Source organism: Dasypus novemcinctus, chromosome 2 (assembly GCF_030445035.2).
Source record: "Dasypus novemcinctus isolate mDasNov1 chromosome 2, mDasNov1.1.hap2, whole genome shotgun sequence".
Lineage (NCBI taxonomy): Eukaryota > Metazoa > Chordata > Mammalia > Cingulata > Dasypodidae > Dasypus > Dasypus novemcinctus.
In genome coordinates this window covers 169411336-169424430 of record NC_080674.1, presented here as the reverse complement: position 1 = coordinate 169424430, position 13095 = coordinate 169411336, and the positions used below count along the sequence as shown (strand labels likewise).

At 44.3% G+C, this 13095-nt stretch overlaps 1 protein-coding gene across 1 annotated transcript; it reads left to right on the top strand.

The window, feature by feature from the left end:
* Positions 1–653: 653 nt before the first annotated feature.
* Positions 654–12665, top strand: IL12B (interleukin 12B). Its single transcript, XM_004453508.3, has 7 exons — positions 654–741; positions 3505–3780; positions 4964–5081; positions 7379–7596; positions 9302–9450; positions 11592–11723; positions 12238–12665. Exons 1-7 carry the CDS (start codon positions 654–656, stop codon positions 12253–12255), a joined length of 999 nt encoding a protein of 332 aa, XP_004453565.2. The 3' UTR covers positions 12256–12665.
* The last annotated feature ends 430 nt before the right edge of the window (positions 12666–13095 follow it).

Below are 13095 nucleotides of genomic sequence, written 5' to 3'. Positions count from 1 at the left end.
AATTCGCCTTTCCCATAACCCATAACCCAGGGCCCTTGGCCTGGTGTCATAGCTCTTACTGCCTGTGCTAAGTGATCTGGGGTTGTGGTTCATCACCCCATTTAGAATGTTGGCATTAACACACTGGCTTAATAATACTGATTGAATGAAAATATTTGCTCCTAAAGGGCAGGATGCAGATACAACTGTTTTTACTCCTGATTGCTTCTAGGCCAGTGTGCTTTACATAGTAAGTGCTAAATAAATAACTGCTGCATGTTGAACCAGACAAGTCCTATTCCTTCTCCAAGCCTTATCATCTTAAAAATAAGAGGATTGTATCAACGGCTGGCCTTAGGTCCTTTTCAGCTCAGATGTCCTATGGCTCTCTATTTGGAGATATTCTTACCTAAATACTGGCATTTGAGCTGCTGTAATTCACTTCATATTAACCTGACCATGTGGAGAAGAAAGGGAGAAATGTTTAAGACAATGTACATTGAATGTGTATATGGTTTTCAAAGATAACAGTAATTACTGGCATTCTCTCCTCTTTTCCTTCCTCTTCTTTTCCTTTTTCCTCCTCTTCTCCCCTCCTACTTCTTGCTCCCTCTCTTCCTCCTCCTTCCTGCCTTTTCCTTCTTCTTCGCCTCCTGTTTCTCCAACTCCTACAGATGTGTCATCAGCAGTTGGTCATCTCCTGGTTTTCCATGCTGTTGCTGGCATCTCCCCTCGTGGCCATATGGGAACTGGAAAAAGATGGTAACCAGCCTCGCCTTATTCTTTTGGACCCCTGGATTCTATTTTAGAGTTCTCAGACAGTCCCTGGTGGGAAACCAGACTAAATTGGGCAGTCATTCAGTGGGTCTTCCTAGTGAGAGCTGTCACTCTGGAAAACAGGCCATCTTTCTCACTGTCACCTCTTGAGGGATCTATATTGTTCAGTATTCACAGCAGATGCCAGAAAAGGAGGTGTGAGTGGACTATGATGGGAAGAGATACGGACTTTGCCAGTATTACTAAACACCAGCTGTATTATAAGACTAATATTTTAGAATGGAGGGTATGAAAACTGTTAAGAATTGTCATCTCCCACTCCCCACCACCCTCTCCCCACACCCACACACAATACTGCCCCTCTGTTGGCACTGCCATGGCTTACCTCTGACAGAGCACTTTGGATAAAAGCACAGGATTGAGACTCATACTGTCTTGGCTTCAAGTCCAGGTTATGCCAATTATTGGCTGTGTGACCTTGAGCTGGGTCACCTCTGAGTCTGCCTTTCCTCACCTGTACACCAGGGATCACAAAGTGACACCTGCCACATAAGTTCTCAGATGTGTTAGTGAACGCAAAATAGATCTCTGATGATTCAAGAGAACTTGTTTATTATCCAGACAAGCAATAAAAGCTATTAGTAGAATAATATAGATATTAGTAGAAAAGGAGTTCCGTCTATCTTTCTTGTGCCTTGAGATGTGTAAAGATGTCTTATCTGAGCCTTTGTTGGTCTGGAAAGATCCGCAGATGTTCTTCATTGATGCCAACGTAGTAACGCTGGCAAGTAATGTCTTTATATAATAATAATAAGAAAATAATAATAATAATGGTACTAATTTAGCACAGTATCTCATTTGATTCTTATAACAAACATATGAAGTAGGACTATATGTTCCCCATTTTACAGAAGTTGGAAATTGAGGCTAGAGAGATTAAGTAACTTATTTTTGACTTGTAGGAGTAACAGGGACCTGATCCCAATTCTGTGTAATTTCAAAGCCCATGCTTAAGCATTTGGAGAAAGTTTTATGAGAAGGACATGGGGCACTTGTTTCCTATGTCCTTGGAGAGCTGAGCAAGAGAAAATAAGCCTAAATTAAAGCTGAAGAGATTTCAGCCAATGATCAGGAATAATCTTTGGGTAGTCAGTACTACAATGAAAGGGATGTCAGAAAGAAAATTTCCCCATTCTTCCACTCTTACAGATTTCAAGAAGATAACAATCCAGGCACCACAACAGGAGGGTTTGAGAGTTTTGGACTCTTCCTTGAGGCAAAGCAAAGGCCTGGTCAAATGATTGCACCAGATCCCTTCCAATACTGGGGTTTTTAGTGAGCTTAGGAACCTTGTCCCTTTCAAATGTAACCTTTTAGCTACTTCTGGCTTGGTAATCCACAGAAATTCCAGAAAGTCAATGTGAGAAACACTGAGAGTGCTTTCTGCTTTGAAGACAAGAAGTTGAAGCCAAACAGAGGGTTATAGATGCTCCTCATCAAGTTCCCTCTTGGCGTTTCCTCTGCCCTGGGACAGATGTCTTCCAGGCCTTCTGAGTGTCAGTGGTAACAGGAAAATAACTGAGACACTCGTCAGTCTCCAGCGGGGCAAAAAAAACCAGTAAAAGCCAAAGGTGCCATGTGGTTTTCTGTTAGCACAGTGAATCATTTCCAAAGAGCTGGATCCCTAATGCTTTTTACCTCTTACCTTTGTTACCTGTTTCAGTAGTTATAAATTGTGTCTGATGAGGGTGAGAACTTTACATTCCACAGTGCTTTTCACATGGATGCTAACAGGAGCCACCAAGGTTTATAGAGCTTTTAAGGCTACTGGGTTAGGCTCTTAAATGAATTAGCTTATCTATCCTCATCTTGACCTTCAAAAGCAAGTTTTCCTAGTGTTCCAGTTTCAAAGATGATGGCCATCAAAGCTAAGAGTGGTTGACTGTCTTGCCCATGGCTACCAGGCTAATGTGAGGACTAAGGAGCTGAATCTAAACCCAGACCTATCTGACTGCAAAGTTGGTTCTTAACCACTGTGGCTCTCAAACTTGTGTACCTTAGAATTATATGGTGAGCTGGTTAAAGCACAGATCACAGGGCCCATCCCAGAGTTTCTGTTTCAGCAAATCTGGGCTGGGGCCCAAGAATTGCATATCTAACAGTTTTCCAGGTAATGCTGATGATGGCAGTCTGATGATCGCACTAAGTTCTTCTACTCAATTGATAATTGATGCATGCATGCATGAATGAATGAATGAATGGAGTTTTCTTGAAAACTCTTTGAAATACTCTATTAAGCCAGCCCTCAAGTGCCAGCTTAGATATCAGAATACCGTTGTCCAAAGCATAGCTCTTGTTTTGCTTCTAACTTGATAAGACCTTGCTTAACTGTGCCCTGGCTTATTCCTAGTGAAACTGAAATTGTGTGCAAGGTTCTTATCTCCACCAGACCTCTGTCAAAGAGTCCTGTGTGATTTAACAAGGCCTTCCTCATCTGTCAGCTAATCAAAGGTTAATTAATAAAGGCTACCTGCCAGTTAAACAAAGAGCTATAAAACTCTTTGTTTCTATTTTCCACAACCTTGAGCCCAATAGAGGCCCAATGCCCTGAGATCATCTTGCAAGCATTTGATGCCCAACACTTGTTACGAGCAAAGCTGTGCTTAGGCAGTGGGGATGCCAGGATGGTTAATAAAACAGTTAGTTCATGGAGTTGACAGCGGGGTTCTCTGCTCCCTGTGCTCCTAGTTTATGTTGTGGAGCTGAACTGGCAACCTGACACCGCTGGAGAAACTGTGGTCTTGACCTGCAACACCACTGAAGAAGACGGCATCACCTGGACCTCAGAACAGAGTGGTGAGGTCTTGGGCTCTGGCAAAACCCTGACCATCCAAGTCAAAGAGTTTGGAGATGCTGGCCGATACACCTGTCAGAAAGATGGAGAGCCGTTGAGCCATTTGCTCTTGCTGCTTCACAAAAAGGAAGGTGGGGCTTCGTCCACAGATATTTTAAAGGACCAGAAAGGTAATTCCATTTCCTTGGAGATTTCCAATGTTCTCTTTCACTCTACAAGCAATACAAAAATAAAAATTTTTAAAGGCAAGCCATGATTAGGGTAGTGAAGAAATTACCAGTAAGCCCCTTACTGAACTCACCTAAAACGGACATTTCCTTCACTTTCCAGGACAGCTTTGAGTTGTCATCCTTCAAAATCTTGCATTGGGAGAGATTCACGTTTGGTCTCAATGCTTGCCCTGAGAGTCTCTTTTTTTTTCTTCTTTTCTACAGAAAAATCACACATAAAATACAGAGTTTCCGTATGCCCACTATTATTAACACCTCGCATTAATGTTGTACATTTAACTGTAGTCCTTTGTTTACCATAGGGATCACTGTTTGTGTTGTACAGTCCTATGAACTTTTTAAATTTTTTTTCTCATATATACAACCTAAAATTTCCCCTTTTAACCACACTCATATGTGTAATTCCGTGCTGTTAATTATGTTCACAGTGTTCTGCTACCATTACCACCATTGATTATTAAATCTTTATGATATGGACATAGAAACTCTACAATTTAAGCCTTAACTCCTTATTCTTTATCCCTACCCAGCCTCCCTGGTAACTAATTTTCTAGATTAGATTCTGACTCTATATGACTTTGCTTATTCTGATTATTTCATATCAGTGATGTCATACAATATTTGTCCATTTGTGTATGGTTTATTTCACTCAACATGATGTCTTAGGCATCAACATGATGCCTAAGGTTTCTCCATGTGGTATGTGTGTATATATACACACACACACACACACACACACACACACAGTGGAATATTAGTCAACCGTAAAAAAGAATGAAGTTTAAATAAGGATAATATGATTGAATGGCTAATGGACGTTAATCAATGTTTATAGTTCATAAATATTGTTCATAGTTCATTCACTGGGGCAATAATCTTGGAAAAAAACTAAGAATCCCTTCCTCAGATATGCGGGTATGTCATATACCCTGCAGAATCAGTATCCTCTAGGGGCACGCCCAATTCCAGCTCAACTACCTGGTAGGGAGCAGGATCATTTTCCAAGGACATAAATGGAAGAACTTCACACCTGTACTGTTTGGTGGCCTGTGGTTAATCATCATCAAAATCTTTCTGAAAGAAAACCCTCCGCTAATGAATTTTTGTTCTTTTTCAAATTCAGACCCCAAAAATAATACCTTTCTAAAATGTGTGGCAAAGAATTACTCTGGGCATTTCACCTGCTGGTGGCTGACAGCAATCAGTACTGATCTGAAATTCAGTGTCAAAAGCAGCAGAGGGTAAGTGAACCCACTCTGTTTTCTCAGCATCTTGCTGGAACCAGTTCATTAGGAAAATAAGGGTGACCTATCAATGGCCTATTGGTTAAAGAAAGGGGGAAAAACAAACTAGAACCCATAATATTCTAACCCCTGTCTCTCACCCCTAAGTTGGAGAAAGAACCTAGAGATTTTAAGTCAACCTTCTAAATAGATGTATGTGCAAGAACGGGGTATTATCATGGCCCGAGAATAGCCCCTGCTGTGTTGGAACCCACCCTTATCTAAATTGCCTGGAAATGCTTCATTAAAGCCGATAGCACCATGGGTAGGATAAAAAGGAGAAATAGAAGTTACCGATGACTTGCCAGAATTGCACCTTGAGTCAAAAATGCAAGTGAAAGTTCTAGGGCAGGGATCTTGGAAGCCCTGAAACAGACTCCAAAACTCTGTGAACCCACCAGAAATGTTGCCAGGCTCATCCCAACTCCTTGTTCTTCTGCTAACGCTGCTAACCTGCAGCTAAAAGAGCAGAGGAGTTTACCGTTTACCCAACACACTTGGACTTGCCCTCAGAAACCAATTTGTATGGATCCAGAACCTGTGTTTTAGCCCATCTAAGGCTTTTGATGGTTGTCTAAGTTCCTGCAGTAATGTAGAATAATGGAACAAACCCTAGGCAGTCATCCTGGCTCTACCACTACTGAGCTGGGTAGATTAATCTTTGAGGTCTCTGTTTGCCATCTTTAAAGTGATAGCGCTTACTAAATAAATGCTTAAACAAGCGCACAAAGACATAGGGGCAAGTGTCCATCGTGGCATTTTTGATTATCAGCAGGGGAGTCGTTAAATAGAGGGTGGTACATTATAGTCCAGCTGTCTTAGTTTGCCAGGGGTGCTGTAACAAATACCGCTGACTGGCTGGCCTAAACAACAGGAATTTATTGTCTCACCATTTGGGACAATATCAAGGTTCCAAATCCAAGTCCATCTCTGCCTCTGTCGCTAGCCGTCTCTTTCCACATCTGTCTCCTCCTCCTGTGTCCACATTTCCTCTGCTTGTAAGGACTCCAGTCATAGTGGATTAAGGCCCACCCTGATTCGATTTGGCCTCACCTTAACTAATAACACCTTCAGGGAAGTGGACTTAGCCCAGTGGTTAGGGCATCTGCCTACCACATGGGGAGGTCTGCGGTTCAAACCCCGGGCCTCCTTGACCCGTGTGGAGCTGGCCCATGTGCAGTGCTGATGTGCGCAAGGAGTGCCCTGCCTCGCAGGGGTGTCCCCCGCATAGAAGAGCCCCACGCGCAAGGAGTGCACCCATAAGGAGAGCCGCCCAGCGTGAAAGAAAGTGCAACCTGCCCAGGAGTGGCGCCACACACACGGAGAGCTGACACAACAAGATGACGCAACAAAAAGAAACACAGATTCCGGTGCCGCTGACAACAACAGAAGCGGACAAAGAACACTGCAGCAAATAGACACAGAGAACAGACAACTGGGGCAGGGGGGAAGGGGAGAGAAAGAAATAAATTTTTTAAAAAACATACACCTTCAAAGAACCTATTACAGACGGGGTCACTTCCTCAGAACTGGGGTGTCAGACTTTATCTTTGTGGCAGACATGATTCAACCCATAACATTGGCTTAATGTGCTGTCATTAAAGTGAATAGCCAAATCTGTATGTTCTGACATGGAGAGTGTCCCATAATATGTTCAGCTGGGAAAAAAATGATTACAAGAATATATACATACATATATTTGATGCTATTTCACTAGAGAAATCTATGTGTATATATATAGGTAAAATGTATATGTGGGTATGCATGTGTGTATATATACATGAGGATATATGATTATCTTGAATATTCATTGAAGAAAGTTCTGAAAGGATACGACAAGCTGTGTGTTTATATCTGGGGAATGAGATTAGGGATTAAAGAGGGGGATGAAGGAGGCACATATACATTTTCCTCTATATGCATCTTTATCGCTTTAATGTTCTAGGATTAGCATCTATTGATTTTGTAATTAAAATAAGAAAAATGAATGTAAAACTTTACTAAAGGAATTTAATCATCTAGAAATTTCCAGACTCATTTAGGCCAGAGATGTATACATTTAAGTAAACATTTGTACCATCCCCTGAAGTGAACCTTATTCTCATGACAAGGGCAGTTTATGACCCCCCCCCCCCCCCCCGGGAGAAGCCCACCCCACTGGATTAATTGTGTCCTGAGATATCCTCCTTACAGGCTGCAGTCACTAGGATCTCGCCCCCACGTGTAATACAGGATACTTCTGTCTTTGACTTCAGCTCTTCTCACTCCCAACGGGTGACGTGTGGAGCAGCGACACTCTCTGAAGAGAAGGTCCGAGTGGACAGCAGCGAGCATAAGAAGTACACGGTGGAGTGCCAGGAGGAGAGTGCCTGCCCAGCCGCCGAGGAAAGCCTGCCGATTGAGGTTGTGGTGGATGCTGTTCACAAGCTCAAGTATGAGAACTACACCAAAAGCTTCTTCATCAGGGACATCAGTGAGTTTGGGATGATTATATATATTTAATAAGGAGAGATGCCATCGGTCACAGGTCCCCAGTGCCCCATACATTCGCTCTTTCATGCTGAAAAGAAAAATTATGACATAGAGACCGTGATCTGCGTTTTAAGGGGAGGGTATCAAGTCTCAGAAAGATTAAGCGTTTTGCATCAAGTTTCACAGCCAGTAATCCTGACCCCAGTCTGACCCAGTAGAAAGGGCAGTCTTTTCGCCGCACTTCCATGATGAACCCGAGAGCCCCCCATGCATAAGATTCAGATTCAGAACCAGAGCTTCCCTACCAATTGTGACTATTCCCAGTCAGTCTTCCTCTAGCATTTGAAAAAAAGGCTCAATATTATAACTGGACACCTATTTTTTAATTGGCAGGTAGAGATTTTGCTTCTTAACATTTCCTTTACCATTTATTCCTTGAACAAGCATCATGAAATAAAACCTCATAGAACCACAGAACTTGCTCTAGTGTTTGCACAGTGTTTGCACTTGATGGGTAGGTGAGAAGGGCGGGATCTAGTTCACAGAGTGGCCAGGAAAGACCTAGCTCGACAGGTGACATTTAGCTGAAACCTGAAAGAAAGACGGTGTCAGTCATATAAAAATAGTAGGGAAGCACCTACTGGATACCACTGAGCCCAAAGACATGCTAGAGAATGTCTTGCCCTCTAGAGAAAGATCGGCTGTTTGAGGGCAGAGTCTTTGTTCTCGCTGCCCTAGCCTCCTTGTGTAGTCTAGTGGCTGCCACCTAATGGGTGCTCGGCAATTATTTATGGAATAAAAGAATGAATGAACAAGCACAGAGACTACTGACTATAACTGCTACAAGTCTAGTCAGTGCCAGGTACCATAAAAAGACAAACGAAAGGGCAGTGAGTGGAAAATCTCCCATCTCATCCCCAGCGAGAGGCTCAGCTCAATTCTGTGCTTGGTGCAGAGACGCACAGAGGGTTTGGCTAGAGGGTGATCCTTCGCTGCATCGTCCAGATGTGAGATCAGAACCTTCTGCGCTCCAAGCAGAGAGGTGGTTCCACGGCCAGGGCCCCTCAGTGGAGGGGAGCAGCTGCAGGTATGAGGAAGGTTCTGAGCCTGTCTCGGGTTCAGCAATAAAAGGCGCCGCTCGACAAGGCCCGCCTTCCACGGGCACGTGAGTGAGTACTGGCAGGGAGGTGCCTCACCTTGGCTCACCCGGTTTATTTCATTTTACCCAGTGCTAGACAGTATGGGCATCATAACACTTCATGGTCCCTTGTTCCCGGTGCCACCCGAAGGTGAGAAGTATATCCCCTATGTGTGACGGGGGCGGAGGTGTGGCAGCAGCCACGGAGACAAAAGAGCGAGGCCAGCTTGGGGTGGGGGCAGGGCTCTTGCTGTCTACCCCTCATTCCCGAAGATTCTAAGGGAAGTCCCAAGGAACCTTAATTACCTAAGGCTTTAGAAAGAGTTTTGTGTACTGACCTCAGGCTAGGACCTTATGTGGAAAAACTCCTATCCTCACAATGCTCCTATGGGATGGGGACCACAATGACTCCAATTTTCCTGATAAAAATGGTGGCTCAGAGAAGCTAAGTAACTGTTCTGTGGACCCACAGCTGGTAAGAGGTGAAAAATGGGATCAGAAGCCAGAACTGCCTTAGTCCAAAACCCCATTAGGAAAATAAAGGGTGTTTCCTTATCTTCTCCCACAGTCAAACCTGATGAACCCAAGAACCTGCGGCTGAGGCCATTAAAGAATTCTAATGTGGAAGTCAGCTGGGAGTACCCCGACACCTGGAGCACCCCACATTCCTACTTCTCGCTGACGTTCCATATTCAAGTGGAAGGCAAGAAAGAAAAGGTGGGATGTGATTGACGTGCGCTTTGTTCTGTGGTTAGGTTCCTGCACCCCCCATCAGGGCAGAGATGAATGGTGGTAACAGCTAACTGTGTTAGCACTTCCTCTGTGCCTGGAACTGTGCTAAGGGCTTTACGTATGTTACCTCAGATAATCCTGAAAATAGCCTACAAACGCAGGCAGTATGATCATCACCCACTACACAAGTGAAGAAACTGAAGCCCAGAGAGGTTATGTGACTTATCCAAGGTCACTCAGCCAGTAAGTGACAGAACCAGGACACAAACTCAGTCTGCCAGACACAGAGGCCACGCACCAATAACCAGTCTGCTGCTCCGGGATAACTGATCATTAATCCTTGCACTCAGAATTGGTCCTGCAGTGGAAGATCTGGGCTCCAGGAGCCTAAAATTATTGTCTCAACAAAGTAAATGTAATTGATGATAGATCATGTATGCTATCTGTCAACCAGTTGTTCGAGATACTGTGAAATTAATTCATTGAACAGGATGTCGGTATATACATAGGCTAAGACTGTGGCTTTCAAACTTTCCTGCCTTAGCACCAGAATCCTTTTGCCCCTTACAAGTTCCCCCTGGCACTTTTACAGTGCCTCAGGCTCCTTGGATACCAGTTTTGTTTTTTGTTTTTTGTTTTTTATCCACGCCCCCCCTTGCAGCTTTTTGCATGCTGTCTGCTCTCTGTGTCTGCATTTATTTATTTACTTTTAAAGATTTTTTTTTTATTTATTTCTCTCCTCCCCCCCCCCCAGTTGTCTGCTCTCTGTGTCCATTCGCTGTGTTCTTCTGTGTCCACTTCTATCCTTATCAGCGGCACCAGGAATCTGTGTTTCTTTTTGTTGCATCATCTTTTTGTGTCAGCTCTCCGTGTGTGCGGCGCCATTCTTGAGCAAGCTGCACTTTCTTTCGCGCTGGGCAGCTCTCTTTACAGGGCGTAATCCTTGCACGTGGGGCTCCCCTATGCAGGGGACACCCCTGCGTGGCAGGGCACTCCTTGCGCGCATCAGCACTGCACATGGGCCAGCTCCACACGGGTCAAGGAGGCCCGGGGTTTGAACCGCAGACCTCCCATGCAGTAAGTGGACGCTCTAACCGTTGAGCCAAGTAGCTTCCCTGTATTTATTTTTATTCCCCTCCCCCCTTGCGGCTCGTTTTTGCTGTCTGCTCTCTGTGTCCATTTGCTGCGCGCTCTTCTGCATTGTTGCTTGTCTCCCTTTTTGCTGCATCAACTTGCTGAGTCAGCTCTCCGCGGCATGCAGGTCAGCTTGCCTTCACAAGGAGGCCCCAGGACGCGAACCCAGGACCTCCTATAGGGTAAAGGGGGAGCCCAAATGATTGAGCCACAGCCGCTTCCCAGGCGCCAGTTTTTATGTCAATGCATGCCTTACTCAGCAGAGAATTTAGGAAGTGGTCGAAACTCAGTCACTCCCTGAGAACTGGGGAGGAGGGTCGTATTCTGGAATAGATTTTGCCTAAATATTATTTAAAGCCTTGATAAATACCTTTCCTACTTAAGGTACATATCCTTAATAGGTAATATTTAGTGAGCACTTTCTAACGGTGCTAAGAGTTTTACATGATTGTCACCTTTAATTACTTTAATTGCCAATTCCATAAGGTGGCCATTATTATTATCCCTGTTTTATAAATGAGGAAACTGAGACGCAGAGAGCCTAACACATTTTCCTGAACGTGTATTAAGTAGCCCTAGTTAAGTAGCAGGTGCCAGGATTTTAACACAGGTTTATCTGATCAAGAATCAGGGTACGGTATTTCTGATCATCCAGGGTACATCCAGAACAAACCTGTCTCGGTCCCACCCTCAGCCTAGTACTGGGGTGGATGCGCTCGGGGACTTCAGGCCAGGCGGTGGCCTGGAAAATTGAAAGCTGGTCCTCACCATTTCCGTCATTGGGCTTGCAAAGGAGAAAAGCGGCATCTGTGCTTACAGCTTCTGCCAGTAGGTGGCACAGGTTCTACATGCTCCCCTGTGATTTGGAAACGTGGTGCCCTAAAACCAGCTAGCGCGTGCTTGTGTGGGGAGCTTCTTTACAGAAATATGCCTGGCCTGTCTTGTGACCGTGTTAACCACAGGCTGCTCAGAAATTGAACTCTCCTTTGCAGAAAAAGGAACTCTACGTGGACGCAACCTCAGCCAAGGTCCCCTGCCACAAGAACGCCGTGATCCATGTGCAAGCGCGGGACCGCTACTACAGCTCATCCTGGAGCACCTGGGCATCTGTGTCCTGCAGCCAGGTGAGCAGGCCTGCAGAGCCCAGCCCAGACCTGCGAGCTCAGTGCACCCGGAACAGGGCACTGGTGGGGTGCAGTGCAGGAGAGAACTAGGGAGGCGCGGGGCAGAAACATGGGCTCCTTGATTCATTAACAGATTTATTTGATGCCCATATAGTGCCAGGCCCTATACTGGCTGCAGGGACATAGCCCTACAGAAAACAGGCATGGAAGCCAAAAAGGCAGAAGTAGGCAGGGCTTCGAGCCTGGGGCCTTGCAAGCCGTTTACCTTGGGGGCACTGGGGAGCCACTGATGGGTTTCAAGCAAGGAAGTGATGGAATCAGTTCTTCTTTCAAGAAAACTCTTCAGAGAGCCTCTGGCAAGCATGGTACCAGGCCAAATTCTAGGCCACATACGGAAGGCCTTTATGGCATGGAATCCTCAGAACCAGTTGCCCAGAATAACATTTTTGTATGAAATAAGAAGGAATTGGTGCTGCATTCCTAACCCATACACACTTTTGCCTTCTTTTTTCAGGTTCCAATTTCAGGATGAAACCTTGGAAGAAAAGTGGAAGATAGGCAGAATTTTAAAAGGCACAATGGAAGACACACAAAAAGATATTTCTGCCCAGTATGCTTTTTTTTTTAAGAACCATAATGATGTCTTTGCTATATTTTTTATATTTCAATACTAAATACCCGCTGACACAAACTATTTATAGGTTTACCAGCTCTCTGGCCTTAATGCTATTGTCCATATTTAAATTATTTATTTATTTATTTATTATTGTTATTTAACATTTGAGTGCCAAGATGTATGCTTCTTGGGACCTGATCCATAAGGAATGGGCCCTATGCTATGCCAAATGTGAATTCAAGTGTTATTTATAGTGATAACTTTTCAAGTGAGGCTGTGAGAACGTCTTGGTTTTATGACAACGAATAAAAACATGGTGCTCTGAAGCAATCACAATAATATATTTGTGATGGATGGGAACACAAGACATTTTTAAATGTAGACATCAAGACAGGAAGCTGTTTGGGAGGTCCTGGAAATGGAGATGTTAATTCCCATATCCATCAAGCAGACCTTCCTTTAGTGGCGTTGATAACGCCACTCAGGGACACCTGCTCTTCAAGCACGTTTAGTCTTTGGATGCTTGAATTTAGAAAAAAAATTTTTTAAAGATTTAAATTAAAATTAAGCTTTAGCCTCCCTGGCAGTCCCCAGCCCCACCTATCAGTAAGACACAGGCAGGTGACACAGAGTCATCTTAACTGTCTGGAAACTAAAACTGTCTTATGATTCAAGAGGGAGGGCAAGTGCAGCTATGGCTCAGGACATAAAATTGTCAGAATTGCAAGTGTTTTCTAATGGCCACATGAAAAAGCA